This window comes from Kalmanozyma brasiliensis, assembly GCF_000497045.1.
Source record: "Kalmanozyma brasiliensis GHG001 unplaced genomic scaffold PSEUBRA_SCAF18, whole genome shotgun sequence".
In the NCBI taxonomy this organism is placed as follows: Eukaryota; Fungi; Basidiomycota; class Ustilaginomycetes; order Ustilaginales; genus Kalmanozyma; species Kalmanozyma brasiliensis.
Genome location: NW_015961957.1, coordinates 229,266 through 241,973, shown reverse-complemented (window position 1 = coordinate 241,973; position 12,708 = coordinate 229,266). Strand labels below are relative to the sequence as shown.

General features: G+C 56.8%; 5 protein-coding genes and 1 non-coding gene across 6 annotated transcripts; 3 read left to right on the top strand and 3 right to left on the bottom strand.

Annotated features, from left to right (window-relative positions):
- Positions 1-66: 66 nt before the first annotated feature.
- Positions 67-1,230, bottom strand: PSEUBRA_002260 (Peptidase M24, structural domain protein; the record flags this gene model as incomplete). Its single annotated transcript, XM_016435418.1, has 1 exon — positions 67-1,230. One exon carries the CDS (start codon positions 1,228-1,230, stop codon positions 67-69), a length of 1,164 nt encoding a protein of 387 aa, XP_016293163.1.
- A 500-nt stretch (positions 1,231-1,730) lies between these two features.
- On the top strand, positions 1,731-1,841 carry PSEUBRA_006458. The gene is made up of 2 exons: positions 1,731-1,769; positions 1,806-1,841. It is a non-coding gene; the product is annotated as a tRNA-Ile (tRNA).
- A 137-nt stretch (positions 1,842-1,978) lies between these two features.
- PSEUBRA_002259 (Cytochrome P450) lies at positions 1,979-3,688 on the bottom strand (the record flags this gene model as incomplete). The annotated part of the gene is made up of 1 exon (XM_016435415.1): positions 1,979-3,688. The coding sequence occupies one exon, from the start codon at positions 3,686-3,688 to the stop codon at positions 1,979-1,981; it is 1,710 nt and encodes a 569-aa protein (XP_016293162.1).
- Positions 3,689-5,505: 1,817 nt separating this feature from the next.
- Positions 5,506-5,964, bottom strand: PSEUBRA_002258 (Endosulphine; the record flags this gene model as incomplete). Its single annotated transcript, XM_016435421.1, has 1 exon — positions 5,506-5,964. The coding sequence occupies one exon, from the start codon at positions 5,962-5,964 to the stop codon at positions 5,506-5,508; it is 459 nt and encodes a 152-aa protein (XP_016293161.1).
- Positions 5,965-8,092: 2,128 nt separating this feature from the next.
- On the top strand, positions 8,093-9,115 carry PSEUBRA_002257 (Eukaryotic porin/Tom40; the record flags this gene model as incomplete). The annotated part of the gene is made up of 2 exons (XM_016435434.1): positions 8,093-8,141; positions 8,274-9,115. The coding sequence occupies 2 exons, from the start codon at positions 8,093-8,095 to the stop codon at positions 9,113-9,115; spliced, it is 891 nt and encodes a 296-aa protein (XP_016293160.1).
- A 2,802-nt stretch (positions 9,116-11,917) lies between these two features.
- Positions 11,918-12,544, top strand: PSEUBRA_002256 (Signal transduction histidine kinase, phosphotransfer (Hpt) domain protein; the record flags this gene model as incomplete). Its single annotated transcript, XM_016435432.1, has 1 exon — positions 11,918-12,544. One exon carries the CDS (start codon positions 11,918-11,920, stop codon positions 12,542-12,544), a length of 627 nt encoding a protein of 208 aa, XP_016293159.1.
- Positions 12,545-12,708: the final 164 nt, after the last annotated feature.

The following is a 12,708-nucleotide window of genomic DNA, read 5'->3' as shown; positions in this document are numbered from 1 at the left end:
ATCTTGAGTATTGCGCGTTGCCACTGACGACATGTGGACGAGACGTTCTGATACGTTGGTGTACGCTTAAGCGGAAGCGGCAGCGGCGGCGGGCTTGTTCTTCTTCTTTGTCTGGCGGACAGCGGTGGAGAGCAGAGCCTTGATCTTCTCGTCCTCGACCTTCTTGTCGGGCTTGACGTTGTCCTCGTTCGCCCAGGTGGGGGCGGGGGTGATCCTGATGGCGCCCTTGGAGTTGACGGCGACGGTGAAGAAGATCTGGGCGGTGATGGCCTTCTTATCCGAGTCCTCGAGGACGTGGAAAGGCGTCAGCAGACCGTGCTTTGCGCACTCCTGGACGCCGATCCTTGCCCTCCTGACATCCTCGAGGCTCTTGAGGTTGAAGGGGAACGAGGCGGCCTTCTTCTGGATCTCGCCGAGCACCTTGCGCGACGTCTGGAGCTTGAGCAGGTACGTGTTGGTGGTCTTGCGGTAGATGGTGGTCTTGCTGTCATCGCTGCGGGTCTTGCCTTCGGCGGAAGTGGTGACCGAGATGTCGACGCCGTAGATCTCGTCCTCCTCGAGCTTGATCGTATCGGGGCGCGAACCGGGTTCGGCGTTGAGGACGATCTTCTTCTTGGCGTCGATCTCGTTGCGAGCAAACTGGTTGGTCTGCATGCCCTCGACGGCCTTGCAGCCAAACTGCTTGATGGCAGCCTCGATCTCCTTGGAGACCTCGGTGTTGAGCACGCCGGGCTTCATGACGCGGATGGCGACGTCGGCGGCAACCAGAGCCGCCTTGATCGCATCGGCCGCACGACCGGTGACGGGGCTCGAGGCGTCCGCTCCAACGACGAACGTCTCCGCCGTGATAGCCGGCAGTCCATCGATGAACGCTCCGAGCTGCACCTTGACCACATCGCCCTTCTTGAGCGTGATCTGCTCCTCGTCCGTTGGCAGGGGCGAGTAGTTGCACACCACCTGGTTGATCGACACGGTCGTGGGGAAAGCAATGCCCTTGGCGATGCTCTTGCCCTTGTACACCGCCGCCGTCTCGTCCTCCAGCACCTTGTCGCCGACGTTGCAAAGCTCGAGCACCGTCTTGCCCTCGGCAGCGGCCGCAATGACCGCCTTGATCGCCTTGGCCGAGATCTCACCTGCCACCTTGTACTTGGGCAAGATGCTGTCGTTGAAGCTCTCCTCCTTGGCCGCCTCGGGTGCCGCAGCCGCCGTCTTCTGTGTAGCACTCGACATTGTTGCTTTCTGTGTTGTGTGAGTGTGAGTGATTTGGTGAAGTGTTGGTAAGGAAGATAGTGATGTCGAATGACGCTCTGTGTGCGAGACTCAAGTCATGAGGCCTGCTGCTGCTGCTCGCCCATGCGCACCGTGCAGAAAGGCTTTTTGGACGTTTCTTCTTTTTCCAGCACAAAAAGATCGGCAAGAAGATCCTCTCAGCACGAATTCTTGCCCCCAATTTCCCGTCCGACTGAAGCACGGTCGTTTGCAGCAAATGGTGCCCGCCGACAAGGCTCTGTCACAAGCCACCGTCGTATCACTGAGCAGCATGCTCTCGTAGAGGTGGAAGCACTAGACCGAAGAAACGAAGTGGAAGACTGCTGTGCTGTAGGAGATTACCGCACTTGTCGATTCGGAAGGATGAAGTGCAAACCTGAAGCCTGTCGATCACAAAAGGAAGGGAAGTCAAGCCGAAAAAAACAGTATATATATACATATACTGCTCACACTTTCATACAGCTTCGTTAGCGTAGTTGGATTATCGCATCCGTCTAATACACGGTGCCTCAGATACATCTGAGTTTCATATTAACAACGGAAGGTCACTGGTTCGAGCCCAGTACGGAGCATTTTTTTTCCTTGTCACTTTCGAAGACGGCTCAACGTGTTATACATGACAGGTGAGCGCAGACTGGACGACCGAACTAGCAGAGACTTGTATGACATTCTGAGATTAAGACGAAGCACCGGTATAAACAGAGCGGAACTAGACCCTGGACACCCTAAGATTGAGGCCGCCCTGCGGCTTCATGGTGATCAGAGTATCCATAATGGGCTCCTGATCCTTCGACACGGGCTCGAACTTGAAATTAGACACCAAGATGCAGATGACGGCCTTCATCTCCAGATAACTCATGGTCCTGCCGATGCACGCGTGGGCGCCAGCGATGAAGGTGATCATGGAGAACGTCTTGTCGTACTTTTCCGGGAGGTTGAACCAGCGTTCGGGTTTGAATTCCTCTGCGTCCTCACCCCAGACTTCGGGGTCCATGTTGATGGCGCGGTTGGAGATGGGCAGCAGTGTGCCTTTGGGGACGTAGAGTCCGTCAATGGTGGATGCCTTGTTGGCGATGCGGATGGTGCGCGGAACGGGTGGGGTGACACGCATCGACTCGTTGATCACCGCATCCAGGTAGGCGAGCCCTTTGATGGCCGAATAGGGCGGTCGCTCGTCTTGGTCCATCAACTCCTTGCATTCTTTGCGCAGCTTGTCCTGGATCTCGGGGTGAGAGGCGAGGTTCCAGAGCGTCCACGAGACACCTGAGGCGGTGGTCTCGTGACCTGCACCGAGGAACGTCAGCACTTGAGTGATCATATCCCGTTCCGCCTGCTTGAGGCTTTTCGGTTTGCCATCGTTCTCCGACAGATGCGTCTCCTCAATAATATCGATGATCGCCTTGAAGGTGCCCACGGACGAAGCGCGTTCGCCCGAGTTGAGCTGCTTGTACAGGATCTCCTTGGAGACGTTCTTGACGCGATGCATGCCGTTGAGCAGCTGGAAGATCGTCTGCCCCACAGTGCCCGGTTTGCAGCGCTTCAGGAACCAATCCCACCCATACACGTCCGAGGCAAAGTCCAACAGTGTATCGCCAAAGGGCAGGTTGAGCACAATGTTGAGCCTCGCCTGGTTGCGTCCGTTCTGCATGCTCGTCACGGCATGGTACGCCGAGGCCAGCTCGTTCTGCGGGTTGTTGACCGAATCTGCGTCGTAACCGAACGCGGTCAGGGCGATGATGTCGAGCAAAGCCTTGTTGGCCCACGAATCACAGTCGATGATGGCACTCGTCTCGCCGGACTCGTCGATCTTCTGCTTCATGATCTCCACCATGGGATAGATCTTTGCATAGTAGACGGGGAACTGCTCGATGAGGTTGGTGAGCGAAAAGGCGGGGTTCATGGTCTTGCGCATCTTGCGGTGGGTGTCACCTTCGACGGTGAGGAGGCCGTATCCGGCGATGAGACCGAGCAGCTTCCACGCCTGCGGCGGCTTCGGATAGCTGTAGGGGTCTTCGACGAGGATCTTACGCAGCGCCTTAGGGCGGTGGAAGTGCACCGCCTCACGACCCATCAGGAAGGTCGAGCGGTAGACGCCGTCCTTCATGTGCTCGCGCGCCCAGTCGATCTCCGCTCGCGCTCCGGGTTTGCCGACGAACTCGTCCATGTTGCCGATGATCGGTTTGGGCTTGGGCCCGGGCAGATGGCGAAGCGGAGAAATGTAGTAGTGGTAGATGGTCGTACGGTAGAGCATCCGGGAGAGCGCGTAGACGATGAAGAGTGAGAGCAGCGCGATGGGCGTGCCGATGGCGAGCACGACATAGCCCAGGAGGGTCGTAGGCCGGTGCGCGTGGACAAAGCCAACGAGCTGCCCGAGGAGCGACTCGTCGAGCAGCGAAGAGCTCGATAGCTTGTACTGCATCTTGAGAGGGCACTGTCGTTGACCTGAGAAGGAGGTCGTTCGAGCAGGTGGTGGTGTGGGGGATTGTAGGTCGAGTCCAGGTGGGCAGTGACCACGTCACCTCTAGTTCGGCGCAGCTATATATGATCTTCTGGAACAGGCGAGGAGAGGAAGCGACGCCAAGGTCCTGCCGCCGGGGTAAGGGAGACCCTTGCGCGGACAGCGCAGTCTCAGAGTCGGGCGGTAACCTGTGGTGACCTGTCTAAAAAAGGGTGTGAAAGAGGCGATATTTTATTTTCGTGGGTGGAGGAGGATGAGCGCGTCACGCTCTTGCTCTGCCGATAAGCTGTAGAAACCTGAGGGCCCCGTCAGCGTCACCGTCACCGATTCCTTACCGCGAGAAAGCCTCCATACTGGTGCTTGGGTTTCCGTGAGCAGTGTTCGAGGTCCACATCCTAGGACGAAGCACCATGCTGTCAAGGTTCGAAAGCTTTCAGGGCCCGATGAGGTGGCCAAAGCTCGGGAGGAAATTGCTTGCTCTCCCACCAGGAAAGGTCACCACACAAGCGTTGACGTGTACCAAAGCCTTCTGGGTCATGGTCCCGGACGTGCAGTTTCATCTGGGAACGTATCTCGCTTCGATGCCGTGTATGGAAAGACGATTGCGTCTTCGGATGCCAAAGCCGAAAGGGGTGGACGGTGCGGGGTGATAGTGCGGGGAAGCCAAAGCGGAGGCCGAAACGAGGTTCCCACCGAGGCGCAGCGCGCTGACCACCAGAGCTCGCTCGTAAGTTAAGGCAACCTCGCACGGAGATCTCGGTGGGCAGCTGCAACACCCGGCTGCATCGCAGTCGTCTCCTCGGCGTGACAACACCTTGAGCTTCACTCCAGGTCTCGACGTGATTTGACATCTGTCGCAAAAATGCACGACGAGAAAAGGATTGACGAAAAAAGAGGTCGCGAAAATGCTCGTACACTTGCTTCACATTCAAGCTAGTCCACCATGCTGAGTCGACAACCTCGAGCCGGTCCGACGTCCGTTCATGCGTAGAATGTGTGCATTGCAAAGAGACCAGAGAGACCAGAGACGACAGGAAACCTAAGGAAGAGCGAGAAACAAGACGCGGTAAGACGGTACAATTCCACTGAAGACGACCAGATGGCACCCGACGAAACGGCGTCATTCGAGAGGCTCGGTTGCCTCTGCGGAGCGAGCTAACCAGGAGCCAGTCGAGCCATCATTGTGGATTGGAAACCATCTTGGAAGGCTGTTGATGGTGACGAAGTCTGGATCATGGTGGAAGCGCACGAGGCTAGTCTCGCTGGATGAAGAGTGCTCGTGCTCGTGCCGCCTGCTTGCGTTCTTCAGAGCTTGTGATATTATACATTGAGATTGTACCACAGAGGCTGAACAAAGCTGTTGGCGGTAACGAGCGTAACAAGCGTGCGCTCGCGGCAAGGCTTCGATGTTGAGTGAGTGCAGATCCACGAGCTGCTTATGGACAGCTTCTCCTCAGCATGGTGTGCGGAGGCCCACATGAGAGGAGCGACGGATCTTCCATGGAGAAGGCGAGACGGCGAATGGCGTTTGGAACGTATGCCGTTAAAGAATCGACTGAAGTTCCTGGGGACGATCGTGCAATCGAGAGCTGTGTGCTAGGTTCAGCTGTAGGAATGAGATCTACGCGGCTTCCAAGGGATGTTGTGGTCGCAAGATGGTCATAGGGAGAGAAGCGAGGCGGCGAGGACGGTGCATGCAGCAATGCTGTTCGGGAGAGGTCATCTCGCAAACGCCGGATGTACAGTCTAGGAGGACAACGGTAGCCGCAAGGCATTAATTAGTCCTGCATGGCGTCGTCGGCGTTGACGACGTGCTCCTCACGTCCGAGCGAGCTGCTCTCCTTACCAGGGCTGGAGCCAGCTCCGCTGATGGGGAAAGCGCTGACCTGCGGGCGCGACGTAAGGCTAGCAGCCCCAGGCACGTTGACCGGGCCGGACTGAGGTGTACCTTGTTGGCCAGGCAACGAACCGGTGGGCGAAACGGCGTTGACACCAGGCGAGGTGACGGTGGAAGCGTGAGGGATCATCTCTGGGTTGGGGATGGCGGTACCGACCGACTGCTGCGGCGCCTTGCCGGCCTTGGAGAGAGCATAGTCGCCCGAGTCAAAGTACTTGCGCTCCTTGAGCTTGTTCTGGAGCAGATCCTTCTTGGGGAGCTTGCCGTAGAGGCGGAAGAGCTTTTGCTCCTCTTCGTTCAGTGACGAGATGTCGACCTTGTTTCGCTGGGCGGGGATCATTTTGTGGGCGAGCAGGAATGGGTGAGGAAAAGGCGGTGACTCGCTCGTTCGCGAGGCTGAGTCCGATGGGGTCTGAGATGTGAAAGACGGCGTTATTCAAGAAACGCACGACTTGCCAGCTGGAGTGCTCGGAGAGATATATGAGTGAGCGGCAGAGCCTGTGGTGAGGTTGACGACGGTGCTAGGCGATGTCGAAGAGGATGATGACGGTGACGTGGCTAATTGATGAAACGATAGTGATGGCGAGGTGCGATGGAAGGAGGAGACGATCAAGCAGCGAGACGAAGCCGTCCAAATTTGGCTTTTTGGCCTTTCTCAGGGTTCACCAAGCGCATCCAGAAGGAGCCCGAGCAGCAAACTGACACACGTTGCAATTTGAGACTGACAGCTAGCACAGCACTTCGGCAGTAGCAGAGCGAGCTTAAGTTTGTGGCTGTCGTTGTGGGCCGCGTGACTTTAGAGAGGAGAGGCAGCCGTGCATGCCACTTTGTGATTGTGCGGTACACAGTCACACACTCGCCGTTCACTTTGACAGGTGGTTTCCCCTCAGCCCTCAGGCCGAGGGAAAGAGGCTAGGCAGCTCGGTTGGAGACAAGGCTGAAGCTGAAACCGAGCCTGCTGCTTGCCGGCCACCTGACACCTTTCCGCGCTTGTGACCTGGCTCTTGCTCTGACCATGCTGCTTCTCAGCACCTCCTTGGCAGCGCACTTCATACAAACAACCCGAACACTACTGGGTTGCAGGCCAAAGCGAAGAGGTAGAGCGTCCTTCGATTGTGCCCGCATCGAAACAGCAGCAGCAACAGGGCCAAAAGGCACGCGCACGGACGTGTGGAACAACATCGTAATTTGAATACAACACTTGTATTCAGCGCGACGAAGTTGAGTTAGACAGATTTCCTTAGATTCGCACTAGACCCTTACGCCTGGCACTTCTGTGCGCCGTTGTGCGGTCAGAGCTCGACAGGTATGGCGCGATGTAACAGCCAGGGTCATCCAAAAAGATGCCGGGTGACGCACGTGCTGCATCCGAGGCAACCAACAAGAGGCAGGCTTCCACGATCTGAAATGCGTCGCTTTTGCTGCGCGGTAAGAGGGCGCCGTGGTTCAACGTCGTGAGGATCTCCTCTTCATCTTGATCTTCAGGGATGCCAGGGTCTGCTGGTTAACTCAACTCGGTCCACAATCAGCGGCAAGCTCTTCTGAAAGATGCGACCGGTCGGCACTCGCCAACACCGGAGTCGTGGCGGAGTTGCTCGTGACACTTGGCGATCGACATCAAATCCACCCGAATGTACGCGTGGAGCGGTACGGACACAGACAGGATAGAGCTCACCGCAAGCGAGAGTGATCCGGAGGGCCGCTCCATCCGGTCGCGGTAAGGTCTCTTGAAGGAAAGGACTCTGAGGACTTTGAGTGAATCAGCTTCTCATGAACGCGAGTAGGAGAAGACGTTCCGCCGTATTCCTCGGAGTCCAAGAAGAAAGGCTTCCCTGGTCACAAGCAAGATCGCAGCTGAAGGAGCTCGCCTTGTGAGCGCAACATGACCGCATCGCCTGTGGTGACTGACGCGATGCTCTGTGAAAAGGAGCGTGCTGGCCGCGTCTCTCTCCTGCAATTCCGATTGCTTCACGGCTCAGCCAGCCTGACCCGTTAGCGGCCGAAAAAGAGAGGAAAAGGCCCAACAACAAGAAGAGAGGCACTGAAGCCAGTCAAAATCCGTCGCACGGTCAACCAAACGGCCAGCCGAGCGATCAACCAACCAGAGCAACACACCGACGCTGAGCCAGAGACAGCTGCCATCCTCCACCCTTTTTGTTTCCTCTTCTACTCCACCATCTCCTATCATCCTCGTCGTATCACGTCTTTTCCGTCGATCGATCCTTTCATAGTGTAAGTGTATTTGCAACGCCAATCTCGCTCGCATCGACAATCCACCTCGACACGGCGCTCTACCGCCCTCGAAAACTGTGCACACGGACACTCGAGCATCTTGCGCAAAGCAGCGATGGCTCCTTATAGCGTTGACTGCCGATGACCGACAACGTCAAGCGAATTTGTAGACTGACATCTAGCCCTCCTCCTTTCATTGCGCTTCCGCTCTCCTCTGCGCCATCGCGAACAGCAACATGGCTCCCGTCATCTCTCAGCCCGTTCCCCCTTCGTGGAAGGACCTTGGTAAGTGGACGTCGAAGCAATTTACCTTGACTTGCCAGAAACGCCCGCTGACTTGCCCTTTTCTGTCACCAAATGCAATGTGCTACACGCGTTCCTTCACTTTGATTTACAACGCTTCTCGATGACTCACAGGCAAGGCCGCCAACGACCTCCTTTCCAAGGACTACCCCATCCACGGCAACTCGCTCGAGGTCAAGACCAGGACCCCCAACGGAGTCACCTTCCGCGTTCTCGGCATCCGCGACTCCAAGTCGCAGGCCATCAACGGCGACCTCGAGGCCAAGTGGGAGGACCGCAAGAACGGCGTCACCTTCACCCAGGCTTGGTCCACCGCCAACGTTCTCCGCAACCACATTGAGCTCGAGAACCACATCGCCAAGGGTCTCAAGCTCGAGCTCGTTTCCACGCTTGTCCCCGAGAAGCAGACCAAGAACGCTCTCTTTGCTTCCACCTACAAGCAGCCCGGTCTGCACACCCGTCAGCACCTTGACCTCTTCAAGGGCCCCACCTTCACCGCTGACGCTGTTCTCGGCCGTGACGGCTTCCTTGCCGGTGCTGAGGCTAGCTACGACGTCAAGGAGGGCAAGCTGAGCCGATACAACCTCGGCGCTGGCTTCCACGCCCCCGACTACGCCGTCACCTTCCACGGTCTCGGCAACCTCTCGACCTACTCGGCCAGCTACTACCACCGCGTCAACGCTGACACCGAGGCCGGTGCCCGTGCCACCTACGACTCGAAGAGCCCCAACTCGAACGTCAACCTCGAGGTCGGTACCAAGACCTACCTCGACAACGCCGCTTTCGTCAAGGCCAAGATCAACAACGCTGGTATCCTCTGCCTCGGCTACACCCAGGCTCTCCGACCCGGTGTCAAGGCCTCGTTCGGTCTTGCTCTTGACACTGTCAAGCTCAGCGACTCGCAGAACTCTGCCAACGCCCACAAGCTCGGCGCTTCGGTCACCTTCGAGGCCTAAGCGTAGTCGGCATCGGTCACATTTTCAAGCATCATCGCCGCCTAGCACCCCGATGAGGTGAATGACGATGATGCCTCTTGCTTCCGGTATTGGAATCTCAGCCAGGGGAGCCGCGAGATCCTGTGCACCTTGCGTCGCCTCTGCTAACAATGTAATATCCTCAATTGCGAGCTCGACCTAAAATACGCCACCCGTCAACAGATTTGGTAGAGATGTGTGCGATGAAGATGAGGCGGACCGGAAGTGCGGCGGATCGGGATAAACACCGAGCGACCGCCTCGGCCTGCAAAAGACCCTGCCAATCACGATCTACAGGCGACAACGGGAGCCAATTTCATTGATGCGCGATAGAGGCCTTGGTGTGCCACGAGGCTCGAGCTGCCCGGGCTGAACTGACAGAGAATGGGTCGGTAGGATGCGCCAATGCCACGAGGTCTCAGTACGGTACACCAGCCCACTTGAATGTGCAAGAGCTTCTGGGCAACGCTGGGACTGTAGTGAAGCTTGGGCACTCCATGCGGGAGCACGAAGCCATGTGGCATGGGTCAGAGAGAGACCAGCGGGAGGAAGAGCTTGCTCGACGTGCATTGCGATGTCAAAGACTGACGGTTGCGTCTCTCAACGCCGAGGCGCGCATTTCGCTGCTGGCAAATGAGGGCTGCAGCTGTCCACGGGAACAAGACCGGTGAAGACCTCCAGAGATGGCGCAGCGTCTGAACGGGCCTCGTGACCAGCAAGTATTGACTGAAACAAACGAGCAAAAGGAACGCAATCAAGCTTTTCTCAGCCCTTATGGCAGCGCCTCATCAGTAGCTATCACTCTAGCCGAACCCCGGGCGTCAAGACAGGTCCCTTTCATGCACCATGCCGGGTGTCATCGACTGCGAAAGGCGGGGGCCACGCAGACTTGTTTCCTTTCCATCAAATCTCACGTCGACTCTGTCACCGAGGCCCTCCTCATCTCGCCTAGATTACAAGGCATGAATGCGGAGAGCACGTCATTAGCCGAAGCAAGCCGCAAACTCGATGAGCTCGAGATGCAGAGAGCGAGCACGGTCGGAGAGAGAGAGCGGGAACGGGCTGCTTTCGGTCTAGCGAAACGGAGGGTCCAAATCTTGTTTCGGGAGGAAACACGAAGGAGAAGCGTTGAGTGCAGGAGCAAGCTAGCATTTGCCTCGTGGCATGCCCCACGTCATTTTTGCAAGGAACGAACGGTTAGAGTCTTGTCACGCAGCGAGATATGCCGCGGTTGGTCTCGCTTTTGGCCGAATCGAAGTTTGCACTGAGCTCGAATGCGTTGCATAGGCCGTTCCGTCGGGTCGAAGGCTCCCGAATCATGCGGTCTGTGGCCTTGCTTTGCTTGCGAAGGGGAGAGTGACCGATACGGTTCCCAACCCAACCTGAGGAAAGGAATCGGAACAGTCGATAGCGAGGACGCTGCTTGCGGAAAGGTCAGGCAGCAGCTCGTCGTAAGGCCGCAGGGTGAGAGAGAGCCTTCCATGAAATCGAAACCACGTCGGAAAAAATAATTATCCAAAGTAGAAAGACAGCAGGAGGAGTGACGAAAGAAAGCAGAAAGGGAGATTCCCTGTGTGAGGTCACACGCTCCATGACGGATGTGACGCGGATGAGCGACCGAACTGACTAGCTGGCTGAGTGAACAATTGAGAGCCTGATGCAAATCCCAAGCGTAAAATCAGAGCTCACTTTCCAGCAGACACACACGCACAGCTCATCCCCTCAAACAGAGAACGCTCTAATCGCTTCCGACGACATATTCCTTCTCTCTCTTTCTCAACATCGTCTCGCGGCCATCGACCGACTTAACTCGAACATCATCCATCTAGAACCGCCGCCTACGCAGCAAGCATCCTCGTCGACTCGTTGCACAGCCAACACAATTCGATCTCTCGAATCTCTACTGTAGGTCGCAAGAACGTATCCGATCGACCGTATATTCAAGAAGCGAAGACCGGGCTTAAGCCACAGAGGGACCCAGGACGACCATCTCGCGGTCCATCTCAGCACACCAGCTGTTATCATTCAGAACCACAACAGCGTCTGCATCGATCTTTCCAATCTGCCAGCAAGAGCAAAGCTAAGAAGCTCGGATTCGTACCTCAAAGGCATCGGCTCGACGGTCTCACGCATCACAAGTCTCGCTTTCTCCGACTCCCTCGCATCATAGAAACACATCATGTCAAGTGAAGCTGTAAGTTCGATTCCCCTCTTTCCCACCATCCGCTGCAGCCGAGTGGGTCATCTGCACCTGCTGCATCTGCAGCCTGACAACCACGCAGGGTTCAGAGGGCCTCGATGGATCAGCCGTGGATGCTCACGGCACATACCGACGCTTCGGTGGCGTTACTTGGGAAATGCCGAGCCTTTCCCACGGTCTGTCATCCGCAGCAAAGAACGTTACAGTTCATCGGGCCGTCTGAGGCGCTCTCGGCACAATGTGTACCCTAATGGCGGGCAGCCCCGGCTGTCTGATGAAGTGGCAGACGACAAGGTTCGCGCGGCTGCGCGATTCTGTCATTGCGAGCTTCATTTCGAAAGGAGCCTCATTGCGGTTCACTGCCACCTTCCCTTTGTCCAGCAGCCCTGAGTCTTCCGACGAGTCGTTGTATTGACCTTGCCACTTCCTTCTTCTTGCCTTCCACTTTCCTCGCGCGTCTCCGGTCCATCTCATCCTTCAAACTTCCGACGACGATCGATCATCATCGCTACCACGTCCTCTCACGCAACATCATCAACCGAACTACTTTTCACGAAATCCTCTCTGCACTCATCTGCTGCATCATGTCTGCACCGCTCATCACACCACCTGTGCCGTCCACGCCTACTGCACCACCGCACGCCATTCCGCTCAAATCACACCTGCCTGCACCTCCCCTTGTCACCATCCAGGGCGCGGACGCGGCCAGCGGTTCAGCCGGCGACCTCTCACCCACCATCATCGACATGGACATCTTCAGCCAACTCCTCGAGATGGACGACGAGGACGATCGGGAGTTCTCCAAATCCATCGTCTGGAACTACTTCGATCAGGCGGTCACGACGTTTAAAGAGATGGATGCCGCCTTGTCCACCAAAAACCTCACCGAACTCTCGACGCTGGGTCACTTTTTGAAGGGTTCCAGCGCGGCGGTGGGCGTGATCAAAGTGAGGGACCACTGCGAGCACATGCAGCACTACGGCAAGTGTCACGGCGAGGACGGCGTCAGCAAGTTGACTGAAGAGGAGGCGCTCGAGAAACTCACTGTTACGTTGACAGACGTCAAGGTTCAGTACAAGGAGGCGGCCAAGGCGTTGAAGGCGTTCTATGATGAGGAGGATGAGGGCGAGGATGAGGAGGAGGCGACACCAGCAGAGACCGAGGCGAAAGCGGATCCTCCCACGACGGAGAAGGCGGAGGCGTCCGCCTAGGTGTTTGCCAACGTATACGATTCTGATCTAATCAACTTCCATGCTTCTCATATTGCGCCGGCGAGAGAATGCTCGAAGTCGAAACTCTGAGGTGTGATGCGCTCCCTCGACCGCGTTGGTGACACCATCACGTCTGATCAATCACGCGCAGCACGTCTTTACAC